General features: G+C 38.8%; 1 protein-coding gene across 1 annotated transcript in view; it reads right to left on the bottom strand.

The window, feature by feature from the left end:
• appa (amyloid beta (A4) precursor protein a) overlaps positions 1 to 20692 on the bottom strand; it is a 57271-nt gene that overhangs the window by 20491 nt on the left and 16088 nt on the right. Inside the window, 7 exon segments of the mRNA XM_030150396.1 lie at positions 3803 to 3883; positions 3886 to 3969; positions 6409 to 6731; positions 8585 to 8775; positions 8890 to 9002; positions 9376 to 9505; positions 15024 to 15191. Coding sequence (XP_030006256.1) covers positions 3803 to 3883; positions 3886 to 3969; positions 6409 to 6731; positions 8585 to 8775; positions 8890 to 9002; positions 9376 to 9505; positions 15024 to 15191 — 1090 coding nt within the window.

Here is a 20692-nt window from a genome sequence, read left to right as displayed (position 1 = left end):
GGCAACATAATTTAAGACCTGCAATATCAAATTTAATACCTTTTTAAAGTCATTTAAATCCAGATTTGTAAATTCAAGACTTTTAAGACTTTTTAAGACCACTCATCAGTATACAGAGACGAGGAAATGAGCTCAACCTTGAACATGTGTCAGTAAAATGCAACATACGCAGGAATATAACTAAAATTAATAAAAACCATTATATATTATAGTAAAAACTGAAAAGAACCATTTTCCTGTACATCGTCCACCTTTACTTTTCATATGTTAAAGGGGTCAAATTTTACTAAACCCACTTTTATTTGTCTTTGGTTCATTTATTTGTGTATTTGGATCCTAATAGTTAAAAAAGTTTGAATTTGAACCCTCCAGCTGCTGCAAAGCTATCTTTATATTCATTCCAGCAAAAACTGAGTGGATTTCTACAACCCGTTTTAATTCCTGTTTAACTTGTTACGTTTTATAACTAGTTATGTCACGACATTTGCACATATGAAGTCAAGACTTCCTACGAACATTTCTAAAAGTACGCCATAATTGTTTGTCAGCGGCAGCAGTTGTAGTAGAAACTGAAAATATGTCCAAACTTCGAGCCAAGTACCTAAAATGTTCAGTTGTTGGTTGTATTAATAACCACAAGTGGCTGAACGGGACAGGAAGCACAGTCAACAACCTGGAGGGGGTGGAGTCATGTGCATTTAAAGGGCCAGCGCTCAAAACGACCTTTCTGGTGTCGTTACTCAGAAATAGGGTTAAAGATGGACCTGTGGAGTTGAATTAATGAAGAATTCAGACCCAAGCAGAGCATTTACAGTTAATGCAGACCACAGGGAAAAGTTATAAAATGCATAATTCCATTTAAAAAAGCTAAATATCACTCCTTTAAGTATATTGTAGTGATTTTGACTTGTACTGACTGAGTATATTCTGTTTAGTATTGCTATTTTTACTTCAGTAAATTATTTGACTACATCCTCCTCCTCTTTATTAGACTATGCTTCCTCCGTCGCACAAAATTCTTCTCAAGTACAACCCTTAATAAGAGCAAAGATGTCACTCTCACTTTATTAATATTACAGTGTTGGAGCCAAAAAAGATATTTGCAGGAATGACTAATTAGTGTCACTATTATCATGTAGTTTCTATGTAGAAAATCTGCCCAAATGCCACCCTTAGCTGTCCACACATGTCCACAGCTGCAGTGTGTGGAAATGTGTATGCGTGAGCTGTGGCAAAAAGACACCCAAGCACTTTCTCACCTCTAATATGCTCAGCAGAGCAGAAATCCCACACCAAAACACACAGTATAAGCACACACTGTGGGTAAAATTAGATAAAAATATAGGGAGATGGAGAAGGCATTGCAGTGTTTTGCTGCAGGGCAGATCATGCACTTGCTCACACACACACACAAAATATATATATATATATATATATATATATATATATATATATATATATAAATATCAAGAAAGGTCAGTGAACCTAACACTGAAATCATAGTTGGCTGTAAACACACAGATTGTATGCCTTCAGGTCAGCAGCCGTAACACACAACCCCCTCTGAACACACACACAAACTACTCCTTGGAGAAATCGGTTGGTGTTCAGGTAGTTTGTGACTGAATGATCGCGTCTAACATCAGGGAGGTGAAAAATACTTTGCAAAAAAATCTCCATTGTCTCGACACCCTAATGACCAAACACATTACAAAGGTGGGAAAACGCTTTTCCTCATTTTCCGTGTTGCCACTGCTAATCAATCTTCGCACTGTGCTGAAGAATGCAGGTACGCTTAGTGTGTAATGATGTATTGATGAGTTTTCCCTCACAGCTGCCTTGGAAACATTTCACAGTTTTTTGAAATTACACCGGCATAATTTGACATCCGATTTTTAAATATAAGAAATGATTGAAGCGGGACTTTTTGCCAACGTGACGAGGGCTAAAGCTTATGTGAGCGGGCCCAACAACACATGGAATATAATGTGCTGGACGATGACTGTTACTGCTACAAAAGGTCATGCTCAGCTGATTTTATAACTTGTCTTTATGCTAGAGCTTGTGCCCATGAAATGATTGTAATTACAGAAATTATAGTAGTTTTCATAAATGCTCTATGTTGCCACGGCAACTGCCAGAAAAAGAACCTAAAGCATGTTATTTCAGGCTTCCAAGATGTCCACGGAGATTAATCCTCTGTATCTGACCACGGTTTTTAAAAGCATGCCTATTATTTGGCAACCTCACGAAAAGCTAAGTTACGTAACATTTCTCCATAAAATATCTAAAATCAATATTATTTGTATTTGCATTGTATCAGATATTTCCGATAATGTTACAATTCATTGCAATCCTTCCATTTCTTCAATGCAACAGCCCTTTTCGATGCCATGCTTACATTAATATTAAGCATTACTTGCTGCTAATTCATAATAAGTAACATAATCTAGAAGGACTGGTTGAAAAATTGTTGATGAAATTCACAAAATGGAGAGATTAACATTTATGCTGAGGCTGCAAGCTGAACTTTACATAATAAGATGGGGAAAATGGATTAGTTTCTTTAAATACAATTAATGGGTGGTTTGTGTCATAGTCCTGTGAAATGCTATAAACTGCTGCTCTAAAAATTAAATTAATTAGGTAACTTGATTGCTATTTCGTAACTGTAACCTAATTATCATTACTATTAGATTGTGGCTATTACCTGTTGCTGATTGTTTATGTTCTGTATGACAAAATGATAAATAACTAATCAAACCTAAGCTGAAACTTGCATTTTCCCATTTTTCCGACCTTTGCTAATATATTGCATGAACACACTCATAGCACGTTGCATTCCAAGCATCTGTTGTCGTGATTTTCTGTATCGGTTATAAACAATAGCCAATTAAAGGGTTCCGCCTTTCAATCATCACACTATACTTCCGGTCAAAATAATTAAATGTTTATATAGTCAAAATAAATAGTAAATAACAATGCTTTTTTCTCCATCAAGTGTATTTATTTTTTTAATGCATGTACTTTAATGCTTTTTAATGCCTTTTAAGGCCTTAATTTTCACAAAATCTATTTAATGCGTTTTAATGACCCGCAGAAACCCTGATAATGTAAGTGTCCAACACTAAACACAAACCTGAGTCCTGTCACATAGATGTTCATTGATAGTTGTGAGCAAAAACTCCCACAATCAACTAACAAACTCAGCGACAAACCAAACAAACCAAACTACATCTTCAGTGAGACCCCTACTATAGTGCTGCTGTAATACAGTTGCACTTACACTGTATAATCTGATCATCTGTTATTCATAACTACGAAATAAAAGCTCAGAAAACCGGGTCTTGAGCCTGAAAAAAAAAAAGCTTTGAAACGGCACCTCTTTCAATAAACCACAATATAAAATGTCAGTGCCTCAGCAAATATAATAAAGCACAGGTGAACACACAGCCCCGTGGATTCCAGCTAACTGACCTGGGTGAAAAAATAAAGGGAACAATGACTTCCAGACTCCACAAAGGATTATGGGAGAGGTAAAGTCTGTTTATGGGGCAAACATATGAACACACAAAGACAGGCAGTCTGGAAAAGGTTAGCCAAGTAGAGATAATCCAGTACTGAAACACACACAGGAAGAAACATTTTTTTTTTTGAGTAACTGTTAAGATCTGGCAGTTGGTGGAAAGTTCAGATCCAAAGCCAGGAGAAACAAAGGTTAGAGACGAACCAGAGGTGAAAACGGCTGGTACGGAGACCAGCCAGCTGCTAGTAGTTGTTAGCGGCCGTCGGCAGGACTTACTGACACTGCTGCAGACAGACACACAGTACTCCTCTGACTCAAAGTTATTCCTGTTGCCTCCGCAGCCACCGTAGATAACTGAACACAGCGGCCCTCCTGTCGGTCAAAGTACCAGCGGGGCAGCATGGCCCGGCATGGACCTGTCTCTGCATTGGCCCAGCACACATCTTCAAAAACACACACACATAAACACACACACACACACTGGTCACCACTCACCAGAGATCACTGTACACTATATACTGAGGGCATGTCATCATTTGTGTGACATTCTGTGCAAGTTGTAGCCTCTAGTGAAGATGTCAAGCACCGTTAAAATAAAACAATCCAGTGTGAGAAGTGCGCTTATTTGTCAGGGGTTAAATGTACTTATGCAAAGGCTACCCACAAGGTATTGATTTCCTCTTCTAAATCTATGCCAAACAATAAATTAGCATATTTCTCAAAATGTCAAATCATTCTTTTAAACCAGGGATACTCATCTGACTTTGTACCCGGGGGCTGCTTTTACAAAATGAAAGACTGCCAAGGGTTAGTTCAGAAATATTCAACAGATACAAGATATAATCATTAGAATGTCCATATCTCCTGTTTTTTGGACATTATGGTCAATTTAACAGACTTATTAGAGATTCAATACATGTGCATGTGTGGTTGTGCTGGCAACTGTTTGACGTTTGTTAACTCCATTAGCTTGTGTAAACAAACAGCAACAACAGAAAACACTCCAATTCAAACTAGCATACACATATTTTTCATAATAAAACTTTAACTTATTAACTTAAAGCTGCTTATGACTTTCGCCACCAATTTTTCATCAAATCTGTAAAACCCGAGTCATAGCCTAAGTATCACGAATCCGTAAGTCTTTCTGTGATTACGCACTTCCATGCAGCCGCATTATGGCTGCAGCGGCAACAAACACGGAAACGGCTTCATTGCCTCTTCTACTGCGGCTGCATGGAGCTCCGCTTCCCTCTATGTATGGTGCGACAAATTTCCAAAAACGCCTGAGTGACCTACTGGCTCTGTTTGTAAACAAATGGATTGTTTGTGGAGGAATACGCTTCGAAATTGTTCACCGTGAGGGAAGAGATTGTGGTGTGTAATCACATAAAGACTTTCGGATTTGTGACACTTGGGCTATGACTCGGGTTTTACAGATTTAATGAAAAATTGGTGACGAAAGTCATACGCAGCTTTAACCTTGATATGAGGATTAACACTAGATCTACTGTATATGATGGATACATTTGATATTTTAAAGCATTTTAGCTATAAATGCTTTAAATATACTTTGAAAAAGTCAAATAAAAAATGTGTATTTTTTTTTTTTTCCACTGTGAATTAGACAACCGTTGGCAGGCCAGGTGACTCCATACCTACAGGCCATAAGTCAAGTATCCCTGCTTTAAACCTGGGGATGAATTCTCCAAACACAGTTCTTGACGTTAAAGAACAAGCTTTGAACACTGCAAAAATCCAAATCTTACCAAATGTATTTTTCTCATTTCTACTCAAAATATCTCCTCACATTTAAAATGAGACATAATCACCTAAAGAGTAACTTTTCAGTGAGATATAAGAACTTATTTTTAGACAATAGATCTTGAAAATCTTATTTCAGGAAATCTTACCAAGATAATTACCTCCGCCAGGAGGTATTGTGGTCACTTGGCTTTGTGTGTTTGCGCGTTTGTTTGTGTGTTTATTTGCACGTTTGTTTGTTAGCAAGATAACTCAGAAAGTTACGGACGGATTTGCATGAAATTTTCAGGAAATGTTGATACTGTTACAAGGAAGAAATGATGAAATGTTGGTGGTGATCGGGGGGGGGGGCAAGATCTATCTTGGCGGAGGTCTTTTCTTGTTTTCACTTTTTTTTTGCTTAATTCAGCAAAAAAAATCTACCAATGGAACAAGTGAGAATTATCTTGGTAAGATTTCTTGAAATAAGATTTTCAATATCTATTGTCTAAAAATAAGTTCTTATATCTCATTGAAAAGTTACTCTTTAGGTGATTATGTCTCATTTTAAATGTGAGGAGATATTTTGACTAGAAATGAGAAAAATACACTTGGTAAGATTTTGATTTTTGCCAGTGTACCATAAGCCACATTTCAGTTTTCTTAATGCTACCTGCGATTCAATTTAAGACCCAATGAACGCAAACATGAAGAAATAAAGCGGGCACAACCAATTCGATTTCTAATGGAACGTAGCTAATGAAGGCCCTGAAATGATAAACGAGCACGATAAGAAATATGACAGCAGGAAATTAATTGTTAAGGAACATGAAGTTCAATTGTGTTTAGCAAAGCATAGTAAATGGGAAGGAAAACATGGTTTGCATGTTGCACAAGCTTGTTCGGCGTTCATCTAAACTGACACTCAAGGAAACGTGACACGGCTTTCAAGATTGGAATTCTGAAAACTGTATTTAAGGCTTTAACCTTTTTCTATAAATTAATAAATGACATGAGGCTTAAAGAGTTTGATGTACGCTGGTGATGACATAAAACACAACTCATGTAGAATGTAATTATAGCAGCAGATGACATCTAAAGCAGTATACACACACGCCTACGTCAGAAATGTTCCTCACCCCTGACCACCTCTTCCACAGACTCTGTTGTAGTGGTGGTGGTCGTCGTCATGGCGATGTTGGTGGTGCGCTCATCATCATCGTCATCGCTGTCATCAAGCGTGTCGATGAAGTCGTCGTCTCCCCCTTCCTCTTCCTTTTCCTCTACCACCTCTTCGTCCTCCTCTCCGTCACCATCCTGGTCATTGTACAGTGCCTCCTCCTCCTCTTCCTCCTCGTCATCTTCCTCAGCCACCTCCTCCTCCTCTTCCTCCTCCTCCTCCTCTACCACAGATGGCCTGGTTTCCTCTTGCTGCTCAACTGGCTCCGGCTCCCGCACCATACTGAGAAAGAGGAGGAAGGAGGAGACATATGGATGAGAGATGAGGATGATGAAGATGAAGAACTGGACATACACTCTAAATGGGGGGTCTCAAACAAGCCTGTGGGTCTTTCTCCATTGCCTTCCATCCCATACAATATAATCCGGCATCTATTATTATTTTCCATTTGGTATTTATTTTCTATTCTTTTTTCTGTTGGCGAAAAGATGACATTCATCAATGTCAAACGTTTATCTGTCCTTTTCTTTTCTAATAGTGCTAGATTGAGTTTAAGTGTCTTGTCTGATTCTGCAGTGGCCTTGTGTGCGTCTGAAGTGACGCAATGGCTGATTTAAATACACTGATGTTAAGTAGAGGTTTTGTCTGGCAGTGACTAGCACGATGAAAAACAACAAAAGAACATGAAAGCATCAGTATCGACATCGGTCCAGAATTTCCAGATCAGTGTATCCCATTTATTCTTTTTTTAATATAGTATTTTTTTCCCAGTTCTTTCACTTCCCCTTATATATTATTGAATACAACCACAAATGGCTGTAAACAACAAATGTCTCTTTACAAACTGACAAAAAAAATAAATGATGACAGTAAAGTACAGTCACAGGAAAAAATTATTAGACCATCAAAAGTCATCCAAAACAATGGTTATGCAATCAAGTACTAACTCCTGTGTGTATCATGTGACTAAAACAGACAGAAAAGAAAACATGGAATGCCTAAAAGCACTGTTTTTGTCAGTACAATGCCATAGCTATTGATGTAAGAACTGAAGTGATTTTGGTTATTATCAAGAAAACTGTGGAAAATGGATAGATATCAGCTCTGAAATTAAACTCTTATGAGCTATTTTTATTGTTATTATATTTGTCCAAACAAATGTACCTTCAGTTGTACCAGGCATTAAAATGACCAAGAAATTGAAGAAAATAAGGGGTGGTCTAATCATTTTTTCCACAACTGTAGAGTGGAAATTCTAACTAGGTGATGCACAGTTGTAGATCTCTCATAACCTTATTAGTATGAATAGATACACTGACATTCATTTTAAGATAAAATAGTTACAGAAAGGGAAGTCTGTCTAATGGAGGTGTGAAATAAATACATTTTTGCAAATTTTTGGTGTGAAAGGCCAAGAATGTGTACACTGCAAAAAATCAAAATCTTACCAAGTGTATTTTTCTCCTTTCTAGTCAAAATATCTCATCACACTTGAATAAGACATAATCACCCAAAGAGTAACTTTTCAGTGAGATATAAGAACTTATTTTTAGACAATCTTACCAAGATAAATTTCACTTGTTCCATTGGCCGATTTTTTTTGCTTAATTCAAGATTTTTTTGCTTAATTCATGCAAAAAAAATCTGCCAACGGAACAAATGAAAATTATCTTGGTAAGATTTCTTGAAATATGATTTTCAAGATTTATTGCCTAAAAATAAGTTCTTATATCTCAATGAAAAGTTACTCTTTAGGTGATTCTGTCTTATTTTAAGTGTGATGAGATATTTTGACTAGAAATGAGAAAAATACACTTGGTAAGATTTTGAGTTTTGCAGTGTATAGAATTTGTTTGTAGTATATTTTTGGTTGAGTATAACAAAAATGATTTCATAATGAAGTACACTGTCTAGAAATGCAGAAGTGGCCCTTTTATATGTAATGACAATATCAGTACTAACCCCACGCAAATTTTAGTTTGAGACCTCTGCTCTAAATTTATCACAAACCTGAAATTTGCTTTCAAGGAAAAAAGTGTGATGTTTCTGATAATGTTGCCGGTGAAAGTGGCAGTATCTGTGATCAGCTGATGTATTAGTCTGCTGGCGCCTCGCTGTCATTTATCAGTTTGTACCTGTTGTCAGAGTAGTCAGTCTCCGCTCCACCCCACCAGACATCAGAATCATCAGCATCCTGTTCGGCGCTGTCGGCGTCGCGCTCGGCCTCTGCAGGACAGCACACGAACTCCACACCTCGGAAACGGTCAATTCCGCAGGGCAACAGCATCCCGTAGTCATGGAGGTTCATGGTGCGGTCTCCACAGGACTATGAAGAGACACAGTGAAAGACAAAGAGATTAGATCAGGGGCTATTTCTGGTAGTTATTACTCTGGGATGTGTGTTTGTGTGTGTGTGTGTGTGTCAGGTGTGTGTCCTTACCTCCTTGGCCACAGTGTGCCAGTGCAGGTGGCTCTCACACTGATCCATGCGCTCCTGATGCAGAAACTTGCACTTGTCAGGAACGAGCAGGGCATCGCTCACAAATTCTCCCACTGTAGCACAGACAATATCCATATTTAAAATTCAAGCCTCAGTCCAGCTGCCTCACTACATCTGACAGAAACTTTGCGGTTGCTATGGCAACTGGTAGCCAGCACGTCTTTGTTTTTTGCTCCTTTTGATTCCTATAAGCCAAGACTACATTCTAGGAAATGAAAATTCTGAACGAGCGAGTCTGCAAAGATCTACGCGTTAGGGTCAGTGGCTTTTCAGAAACACGTCGACTATTGTTTCTTTTTCACGCTCTTACTCTGTAAATGAGTAAAATTTCTATTTTCCTGCTTTCTAACCCATTTATGAAATGAAAATTCACGATCTAAACAAACACTTAAAACAGCTCTCTTATGAGACAGTAACCAGACTCACCCAGGCAGCGGTAGGGCACCACAATGTGCATGTGACTGCGACACTGCTTGCGGCCTTTCTTGCACCAGTTCTGGATGCTGACTGGTTGGTTGGCCTCCACCACATTAGTGATCTGGAGCTCTGGGTACACCTACAGACACAGGATTATGGGTTATAGTTAGAATAGCACGAACAAGTGAAAACGATTCAATCCTGTTTTACTGTTTGAGTAATTACAGTATTCCTAACACAAATGTAATATTGACAACACAGGTTAGCATCTGCATATGCTTTAAACCAGGGGTGTCAAACTCATGTTAGTTCAGGGGCCACATTAAGCCAAATTTGATCTGAAGTGGACCGGACCAGTGAAATAATAACATAATAATATAGAAATAATGTCAACTCCAAACTTTCCTCTATGTTTTAGAGCGAAAAAAGTAAAATTATGCGATGAAAATGTTTACATCTGCCAACTAACCTTTAAAACAATGTGAATAACATGAACAAACTGAAATTTCTTAAGAAAACTAAGTACAATTTTAACAATATTATGTCTCAGTTTATCATTTACACATGTAAATTACAACTTACAGATCACAGTGGATCAACAAATACACAAAACATTTAATAACAGGCAGAATATTGGTAAACTTGCACTTCAGACACTTCAAAATGTTCAGATTTGTTCAGGTTATTCGCGTTTTTGTGAAATGATAGTTTGTTTTAGTGTAAATACAGTAAAATGACATGAAAATGTTTATATTTACAAAGAGAAAAATTTGGAGTTGTGAGTATTTATAGGTTATTATAATAGCATTTTACAAATCTGACCCACTTGAGATTAAATTGGTCTGTATGTGGAACCTGAACTAAAATGATTAATATCTTCAGTGTAATTTCTGCATTTCACAAACTCATCCCACAGGCCAGACTGGACCCTTCAGTGGGCCAGATGTTTGAGACCTCTGCTTCAAACTGACTGCTTGGAAAATATTCCTACCCATAAGAACATCACAAGTAAAGGCATCAGCATGATACACTTATTTCACCGCATCGATCATCATCACTCAGTGCAGTTCACTGATAATTAGATAATTTGCTGTTGAATTCATACTGATACTTAGAGTAGAATGTATGGTGGCAGTTTACCTTTTTAGTTCCATATTGGATATTTAATATATAATATAATAATCATGATCACTAACTTTATCACATCTTCTTTTTTTGCCTTATCTCAAATAAGGCAGTCAATTAATGTCAGGTGGTAATAAAAACAGGCAAGGCAAGTGGATTCATGCAGCACATTTCATACACAAAGGCAACTCAATGTGCCGTGCATCAATAAAAGGAACATCCACAGGGGAAAAAAAACAAAGTGAAGAATAATAGGGCAAAATATATTTTTTAAAAGATCCAAAATATACATACATATAAAATATAACTAACAAAATATCTTAAAAGGACTCGTGTCTACTCGACAGTTCAAAGGTATTTCATCTGCAGTGAATTAAAGCGGTCGCTGAGAGGCTGGACAGGGCTATACAGTTTCCTGTGAACAGCTGATCTTGTATCATCTTTACTTGTATCCTTTTGCTAAGCTTCTATTTCAGGGGCATTTCATTTCCGTTGAACTCTGACATCAGAGGCCTTTGCGGTCTGTATGACATTGCCTGGACCGTTCCTTCAACAGCCACGAGTTTTTAATTTCCACCTTTTTCATCGTTCGTGTTCATGTTCGTCCATATTCTGCTTCCTTATATTATGCGTGAATCGATTTGTGCCAGACCCACAAACATCTATGTGTTTCAGATCTCGTGCATTGCTGCAGCGCTTGTTGTGCTCGACAGATTCCGCTGCGTTCACCTCCATGTTCCTTTCAGCCATGCATGACATCTGCCTCTGCACAACACTGTGAGACGACGTGCCATCCCTCTCCAAATACCGCTCCTTGTCATTCTTTTTCATGACATTTCTTAGTGCGTTTTCTCCTCCCTCGTGCCTTTCTAAAGGCAGACGAGAAGAAAAAGTAATCCCATAACCACCTCGGTTCCTAGTCACACTCCTCTTCGCCAACTCCTCTTGTTTTTCCAGTTCAGCAGTGGGTTGGAAATGTTTCATGTTTTCCACTTCTTTGATATTTCTTATTCAAAACACTCATTTCTTTTCAAACAGGGACCTTAAACTAGTTTGGTAAGCCTGCGTTTACGGATTTATCATTCGTAGCAATGGAAGGATGATCTTCCAGAGAAATCTCACCACCTCCTCAAATCAAACATCATTTTATATCATTTCTTTGCGTCTTTTGCGCATTCCTGCTGTAACACTCATCATTGATTGAATTTTCCCACAAGAAATGACCTTGAAATTCCATAAGACTAAAAAGTGTCAGTCTGGTTAATGACTACCAGCACCCTATTGTGCAAAATTATACTTTTCCACAACTGAATATTAACTGTGTGGATTTTTGGATTCGGCTTGGTTAGTCTCTCTCTGCCTAATTACAAGCCAGCAAGAGCTTATGCAGAAATGTCACATGGACTTAAGCAGCTTGTTTACCAAGCAGAGTTTTGGCATCGTGTCATCATTCCAAGTTGGAGGATTGTCTGCGCTTGTGGCTATTTCCTCTAATTTTTTTATTCTCTCATGCTCCCAGAAATGGATCAAGAAATCCTTACCCCAGTTAAGATTTCAGTTTTTCGCTGGAGCCACTGGTGTAGATAACATTTTTTCCGGAGCCTTCAAATACCTTTTTGTTTCTGCTCTATCTTGCTTAACCCATAAAGACCCAGCATGACTTTTGTCGTAGCTCCCAAATGAATTTTTCTCCCTTTTTTGCTTTTCTTAAGTGAATTATCACCATTTATTATAATATTATCCTCTGTATTTTGTCAATTTTCAGTGAAAATCAAGTATTTTCTTCTATTTAATTTACTGATCATGTAGATGTTCATAAAAGCTCAGATTAAAGTTGAGGATTATTATATTAAGAACAGAGAAAACTGAAGAAAAAGTGACTTTTTCAGCAAAGACATCATTAACTGAACGTAAACCAAGTGTCTCCATCCACTGTCATTGATCCAACTCCATTGGCTTTACTGGTGAATCAGTGTTATAGAAGATGACGGTGTTTCCATGGTAACTATGGAGCCTTTGAATGTCCAAATGGTCATATCTGATGACCATGAAAAGATGACAAACTGTATTTTACACCAATTATTTAAATGTATTGATAGGATTAATGGATTGACATGTATTAAACTGCTTACATCAGTAGATGCTTTTAGCCATCAGTGGATGTTTGGCTCTTTATGGGTTAAAGATCAAGTTTAAAATGTGGAGCTCTCTAGAATCTTGCAGGAATGACTTAAATTACTCTTGGTGTGTGCTCCCCTGACGTGTTCCCAATAAAGAAACTGCACCGCTACCTGCTCAATCATTGTAATTTGCTCTCAAAGTGTCAGCTTAATGGCGAAAATGTAAATTATCCGACCCAAAAATCCAACTAAAATGTCAGGACTATAAACATTTATCATCCTGGCTTATTGCACATTCAAAACAAAATAAACGCTGGGTAATTATAGTTTAAGTATTGCATATATCACAGCATACATGGCCACATGAGGGACAATTTCGAGTCATACAAGGGAGGCAAAATTAAAAGAAAATGAGGTGTTCACACTGCATCCTGCACATCCTGAACATGCTTAGCTTTATGGTTATTTTATTTATCTATCTGGAAATAAAACTTTTCTTTAATGTGTCAATTTAGGGCAAATATTTCAACATAATGCACCTTAGTTAAAGATACAATAATAACTGAAGACATAAAACTAATGAAAAATATGATTTCTTTCCCCCCAGAACTGTGTGTGACGGTATGTGAAGATGCAGAAGGAGTTCTATGAACAATTATACTGATTCTAGCAGAAAAAAAACTCACATTTTAATGCAAATTAGGCTCTGCAGATCCAAAATCATACCACATCTTTCAGCTGGTGACTGTAATGAAGCCAGTGGTGGAGCCTGTACCAGTTTACTTGGAAACGTATGAATCTGTTTTATGTCTTTGAACTACTGCAAATATTTGGTTCAAGCAAGACAAATAAAATCTCAGTTGCATCTACAGTGAACCTTCACTGCACCTGTTTTCACTTACTGCGTCATAAAAAATGTAGATAGAGCTGAAGTAATGCTTTTAAACCGATCTGTGTTGAACTGTCCTCCCTTATGGCACTTTAAGTGATTAAACATGAACTCACATTTTGAGTTTTCTTGCTTTTTAAATGTAATCCGTCTGTGATTTCATAGGAGTGTATAAGAGTTAATTTAGTTTTGGAGGTGACAATAACTGAGAGCTGGAGATGAATGATAAGGAGAAGGCTCTATTGAAAAAGAATAACTCAGAAAAATCGCATCAGTATAGATTATTATACACTAACTGTCGTATATTTTATCAAATTTGATTCATTTCTTTCAGTGTTCACTCTCCTTCATGTTTGTTTGTGTTGCCTTTATGCTAATTTTCTGCATCCGACCTGTGGGATGCACAGATCCAGGACCCGAATGACAAAGAATATAGCTGTTAAGAGTGCCATTTAGGAAAATATGCGTATTTTTCTATCATTACACAACATATAGCACAGCTCAGTTCTGTATTTTAATATAGTTTGCCTGAATGGCGATGTACAGTATCAGAGCTCTATGTTTTCAGCTGACAGACTCTATACTCAATGCTAAGGTTTGTCTGTAAAAGGCCAACACAAGAATTAAACTGTATTTTTTGGGGGAGCTGACGAGAGCGGCTAAGTGGCACGCGATCTCAGTTTCTCATCTGGGCAAAAATGGTGGCAGGTCAAGATGCTTATGAGCTGAAGAGGAAGCAAGTACTTCAGTTATCCTGGAAATAGGTGTGTTCTTATGTAGCAAGGCCGATAAAATCAATCAAATTTTATTTATAGAGCGCCAAATCATAACAAAAGTTATCTCATGACACTTTACATATCGAGTTGGTCAAAACCAGACTCTAAGCCAATTTACAGAAACCCAACAGAATCCTCCAGGAGCAAACACTTGTGACTGGTGACAGTGGCGAGGAAAAAGTTCCTTTTAACAGGAAGAAACCTCAAGCAGACTCAGACTCCTGGAGGATGGCCGTCTGCCTTGACCAGTTGGGGTTAGAGATAGAGGGTAAAGGAGGAGAAAAAGAGAGAGCAATAGAGATAGAGAAACAGAATTATTTTTCAAAGTCATGTCAAGTTTCCAAAAACTCTCGCTGGAGTATTGCTATATATAAACAATTTGTATCAAGATGAGTAAAAATCAATGTTGGCCAAACAGATTTCTGACCCATTTGTCCAACAGAGTATGCGAAAAAAAAGACATCCGAGCCCTGATGGTTCATTTAAGTCTGTGTGAAATGACCTTTGAGCTGGCTCTTACAAACACTGTATCCTGCACACTCCTTTAACATTTAATATCGACACTCCTCCTCTGTTTATGGCCTCAGGCTTATACTCCCATACTGCACATGCATAAAGATTGATATCAGCTATAAAGGCTGTTTTAATATGGTCATAGGCTTAATTGACTCTGTGAGGAAATAAGTGTTGTTTACATATGTGATGTACAGTATATAACAGAAGGTGAACCCCGCCCCTAAACCTCACCTCCTGGCAGTACTGCAGGATGCCCTCCTTGGTTCCGATGCAGCTCTTGGTGCCCGAGGGGTCCGGTTCCCACTTGCCGCTCTGCACATTGATGTGCATGTTGAGTTTACCGCAAAACATGGCCACCTGGGGCTCTGCCAGCAGACCCATTGAAACATCTGTAGGCACCTGGAGGTGGAGAGAGCAAGAGGGAGAAGGATTTAATGAGATATAGCACTCACGTTAAACTCCCTGAGAACTTGCATTGAAAAATGCAAGACGGATGCAATTAAATTTTATTACTTGGATGGAAGGGGGGCCGGGAGAGGAGAGGAGATTAGCGTGTAAGATGAAACGGAAGATGAGGTGAGCTGGTTTAAGATGAGAGAAGCGGGAGAGCGATGAGGAAGAAAAAAAAGAGGAGGAGGGAGGGAGGGAGGGTTTCCACAGAGATGGGGAGCAGAAGAGGCGAGCCAAAGATGAGGTGTTAGCAATTTCGCCAACATAGTAGGTTTAATTTTTCTTTTCTGTGTGTTAGCTTGAAGCACCTCTGTTCTCTGCTCACAGATTTTCCTGTTTGTTTTATTTTTAGTGTAAGTGATATTTCAGAGCAAAATAAGCAAAGAAAACGTGATGGATATGGATAATCAATAGCTTTACAGGGATAAATTGCCTCAAACAACAGCCCTGGAGCAATCTGATGCAGAGCACACACACACACCCACACAACTGCCCTGTGTTGTGTTGTGCCATTTATGGGAATAGTGTACATCGGTGCCTATGCAGGACTTTTATTTATATTCTTCCAGGACACCATCATGTTTATATAACCCTCTGATGATTTGTGTGCATTCAACTCCCTCTATTAGTGCAGAGCAGGTTGGTTGGAGACAAGGGGGTGTGTGAGAAAGTCCGCCTTTGGCATGAATTTATTAATTTTTGTGTTAATTTACTCTTCTGTGTTGATTCGTGCCTGTGAGTGTGTGTGTAACTGTGTGTGTTTATGCCATTGCTGTCTGCCTGCATAAGGAGGTTTTGTGCTGAAGTCCCCTCAGGAGAGGAGGTGCAGACAAACCGCTGAATGTCTGCATTGTACTGGCAAATGAGCTAGAACAAAGTAGGAGGGAATACGAGGGGAAAAAGAGAAGGAGACAGAGGGAGGGAGGAGAGGGACTGTTGCCATTGTGTGCTCCCTAATCTTGTTAATGGTTTTGAAGGCCCTGGCAGGCAAACAAATGTTGTTTTGTAAGATGGATAGCATATTTTTTCCTCGGGACCTTATTCTTTCCAAGCAGCCAGGGGCTAGTCCTCCTCCAATATGAGCAAAGCCATAATTCTGGATGAAATCTGAAGCTGAAAACTTAACATCTTTGGATCAATTCAGTGTGCTTCTATGAGGCAGAGCAGGGAAGAAGAGTGACTTTTACTGCTGTTTCTTATGTTTAATTTGCACACAGATGGAGCTTTGTCAATCTTTATGTGATTGCGTCCTAGTAAACCAGGTCAGACAGAACAGACGTCTTGCCACGTGAACCTTGTAACATTTAATTTTGAAAGCTGTGTTGAGGTCACGTTAACTCAACCTTTTTGTAAGCTTGTATTTCAGTGGTTTGCAATTAAGAAAACACATCAAGGCTGAAGTGTATGGGTGCAAGACAAAAACTGAAGCAATATCACAGCTAACAACACCTACGCGAACATTTTCTCCAATAAGATCACACTAAACGTTTGTTTTGTTGGGGCTGCATCAGTCTGTATGTTGGGTTTGTTACAGAAATTAAAACTAGAACCAGTAGACGATGTCTTCAAGTGAAATGAATGAAAACATGAAAGCTACATAAATACAATGAATGGTGAACTAAAACTAAATCGCAGCTTTATTTCATTTAATCACAGTGTTTCTTTGTCAACAAGCACTAAACGACTGTGCACAATGTAGAATCTAGTCAAGTCATGCATTTTTCCATTCTTTTACAGCTTCTACAAATTTACTAAAACCCGAAACGAACATTAAAATGAAATAACTGTGTCGTTATGACTGCGTTCCCCAGTTAAAGATTATAATCTAAACTGTTTATGAATACTCTTGAGCTACAATTTGGATAAAATATGTGCATAATAAATTCATCCGGTCATGATCATGATGCAAATTATCCACTGGGAACACTTGTATTAGCTAAAATATGGAAAGATTTCCATTGAAAACGGCAAAACTAAAGTCATAAAGCTGCTACAAAGGCAGAAACTGTCAAAATATGTTTCTGAGCAGAGGTGGGTCACCTTGAATAAAATCAGACCTCTGTGTTCAAGAGCAATTGCATTTTTATGCCGTTGGTATAATAGATGTGACACTGCCCTGTATACAGTACATATGCATACATATTCATGGAAAATTGGTTAATTTTATGATGTGTTCACACCCCTGATCTCATGTAATTTATGCTGCATGTTTTAACTCTGGTGTTTTGTATATGGTGGTGTTTTTTAATAGCAGAGTATTATAGAGTTTAGATTTGATCAAGAAAAACGCATGCCCTGCTCTTGGGCAGGGAGATTAGATAAAATAACCGAATCTTGATTTTTCAGTGTTATGGACGAGTGATGATTTTGATCTTTCTTCCTGTCGACATGAATTCTCCATATAATGTGATTTAAAGGGTATTTTTCATCATTAAACCTACACCGGTGACCATAAAGTTGGAATAATTTTGTTTTGAGACACCTTTCTCTTTTTATTCATTTTAATGCACATCAGTTATCACCTTTGACCAGATGCCAGGTACACTTTATCAAGAATAGATCACAGTCACAATCATTTCAAGAGATCAAGCAAAAAAAAAAATGTTATTCCAGCTTTATGAACAACAGTGTATGCAGCAAATATGCAATACCGACTAGCAACAACAATAGCTAAAGGCTGCTCTTGCAGAAGTGCGAATGTGCATTACTTATAAGGGAAAAAAAACAATTACTTAATAACATAAAGCACCACTAGAAGGCAATGAAAGGAGAAATATATTCACAAAGAATATATCATAACACATAATACAAACAGGTTGTCTTTTGGAAACCTTAATGATTTTCATAAAGCAAAATCAAACTAATTCTACTTATAACCGGGTGCCACTCTGCATTATATGAAATATATTGTTATTTAACATGACAAATAGAACATGGTTAATGACTTTGGCTGTTGCTTGGACTGCCTCTTGCAATAAAATCTGATCACATGAAGAGATGTGTTAGTTCGATTCTATTCTTGACTAAATGACTTCCTGAGGGAACCCCTGAACAGGGCCCTGTGTGGTTCGACCATTTACTGCTGTCTGATGGGGGTAAAAACAGAGCGTGCACACACAGATCAAGTTACACATCAGAGCCACAGGCTGTAGTAGCATGGAAATCAGTAAATCCCACCCACACTTGCACACACACAAAGTAGGGTGTCAAATCCCCTCTTGCCCCCGGCCCTCCTCGGCTCCGACACATGGCTACTTCACAGTGGTGGCCATCACTCTTGACACTCAGCCATCTGCACTACACAGGGTTATTTAGGGGTCTGCCTGCTCCATTCCCACACCGCCATCTGCGAGTGAGCAACGCTAACACTCGTAGATCACATCCCATGATGCTTGTTAATGGTAAAACTCAAGACAAACTAAAAGCGGAAAGTTTTCAAATAATCTTTAGAAAGTCGTTCCCATGTGTGCTATCTTTTAATTAACAGGCTTTCTGAGTGCCCAGTTTCATTTTGACCTTATCTGCACACCCTCTGGCCTTTCCCTGTCCCTTAATGAAAGAGATAAACCAACTTCCTCTCTGCTTGAGGCAAAGGTAGGCAAATCACTGCCAACAGCTCGCTGACATTCAAATTCTTTGTGTCATCCTCTTTTGGCTGGCAAATCATATCCTTGCCAATCGCCCTCTCTTGCTTCCCTTCCTGCCCCTCAGCCTCTCCACTGATATCTCTTCACCGCTCTGTCTTCTGCTAAAGGAGGAGGAGGAAAGGGGAGGAAGGGAAAAAGGGGTGGGGGGGCAGCTGAGCTTTCGCTGCAAGCTTATAAATCAGAGTCCCAGGATGATGGCAGAGGCAGGAGCAGGAGGAGAGGGTGAAAGAAAGAACAATAACCACAATGGTGAGAGACGGCGAGAGATTGGAGGACAGATGAATTGGACAATAAGCCTTCAGGCTTGAGCAGAAGGTCAAGCACTCTGTAAAGCAGAAAGGATATGGGCATGGAGGGCCAGGGAAAGAGAGAGATGCTGGAGGGGACGGTGAAGGCTTAACAGAGCAGCGAAATTTGATGTCAGTTTTAAAGAAAAAAGAAAGTTTGACGCTAGTGATGATGAAGGGCTGCACCTGCAGAACGGTAAAGCAACTCCTCTGATCTTTCAGTGCAGAAGAAAGAAAAATAACAATAGAGGGCTGCTTCTTGTTTCGGTAGCATTACAGGGAAGCTGGAATCTACCCTGAGCTCGTAACAGATGGACTGAGAAAAAAGGCAAACTACCAAATGATGAGACATCAGCCGCAGACAAATTATCGGAGGAAACCCCACGCTTTATTCCTCTACTTCGCTGTCTGTTTCTGTCCTTATCCCACCAGTCTGCCAGCCGGTCATCCTGCAGGGACGAGGGGAGGGAAGGGGAGGGGAGGGGGAGTAGTAATCTGGGCATTGAGGATTAGGACGACAGCCTGGTCAGGATAAATATCCCCTTTTGGTCTCAATCTGGCATGATAGCCATCGCTGTAGCGGCAGGGAATAAGCCAGAAGGGAAAGGAGGCTGATGCTATATGAGATTGACCCCGAGAAGACAGTTCAATTAAAGTCAGCACAAATTCAGGATGCCACATATTGCTTGGCATGCCACTTCTCCCCAAATAGAAGTATAACTAAAGCAGTGATCCATCAAAAATGTTTCCAACCTCTTGCTGTTTTTATTTGTCACAGCAGCCTGAAGAAAGATTTCCATAGTTTGACAAAAGTGCAAGCAGTAGACCAAAAAAAACTACAACATAACAACAAATTCGATAATGAAATGATAAATGATAATTATAACCGGCTGTGAATATACTGCTACACACTGTACAAAAAAAAAGAAGTCAGACTTAATTTAAACTACAGGGCCTGCTGACCCATATGAAACCACAAAATGAAGTTGCACATGTACCATTCTATATACACACATGCCATGCCACAAAAAGCATTCACCATAATACTGCTGAAGATGAAGGAGATTTTACGGGACAATTTACCCTGAGGGAGGCCGACTCGGGAAAAGAAGAACACTAAAATCCTAAACAGACAAACCAACAATCTAATAATGTAATGCAATAACATACAAGTTTGTCTTATAAAGCGATTAAAGTGAGATTATTTGAGACTGCAATTTGATAAAGTGGTTTGCAACCACAAGGAGGTTTACGATGAGGATGACGAGCCTGCTGCAGCGCCTCAAATGGGCTGGTTGTACACATGTGTGAGAGATTGTGTTACAAGAACAATTCCAAATCACAGCTCTCATCAAAGACAGGTGACCTACTTCCTCATCTGACCCAAATTACGTTGAGGCGAACCTTAGGCACATGCTGCATGTTCCTCAGCTCAGCGTCATGTGTTTGACGGTCATATGTTCTGCCTTAAAGGGTAATTCTGCTGCAATTCGATCACTGTGCATTTGTTTATAAA

This window comes from Sphaeramia orbicularis, chromosome 2, assembly GCF_902148855.1.
Source record: "Sphaeramia orbicularis chromosome 2, fSphaOr1.1, whole genome shotgun sequence".
Lineage (NCBI taxonomy): Eukaryota > Metazoa > Chordata > Actinopteri > Kurtiformes > Apogonidae > Sphaeramia > Sphaeramia orbicularis.
This window is presented reverse-complemented; position numbering and strand designations above follow the sequence as displayed.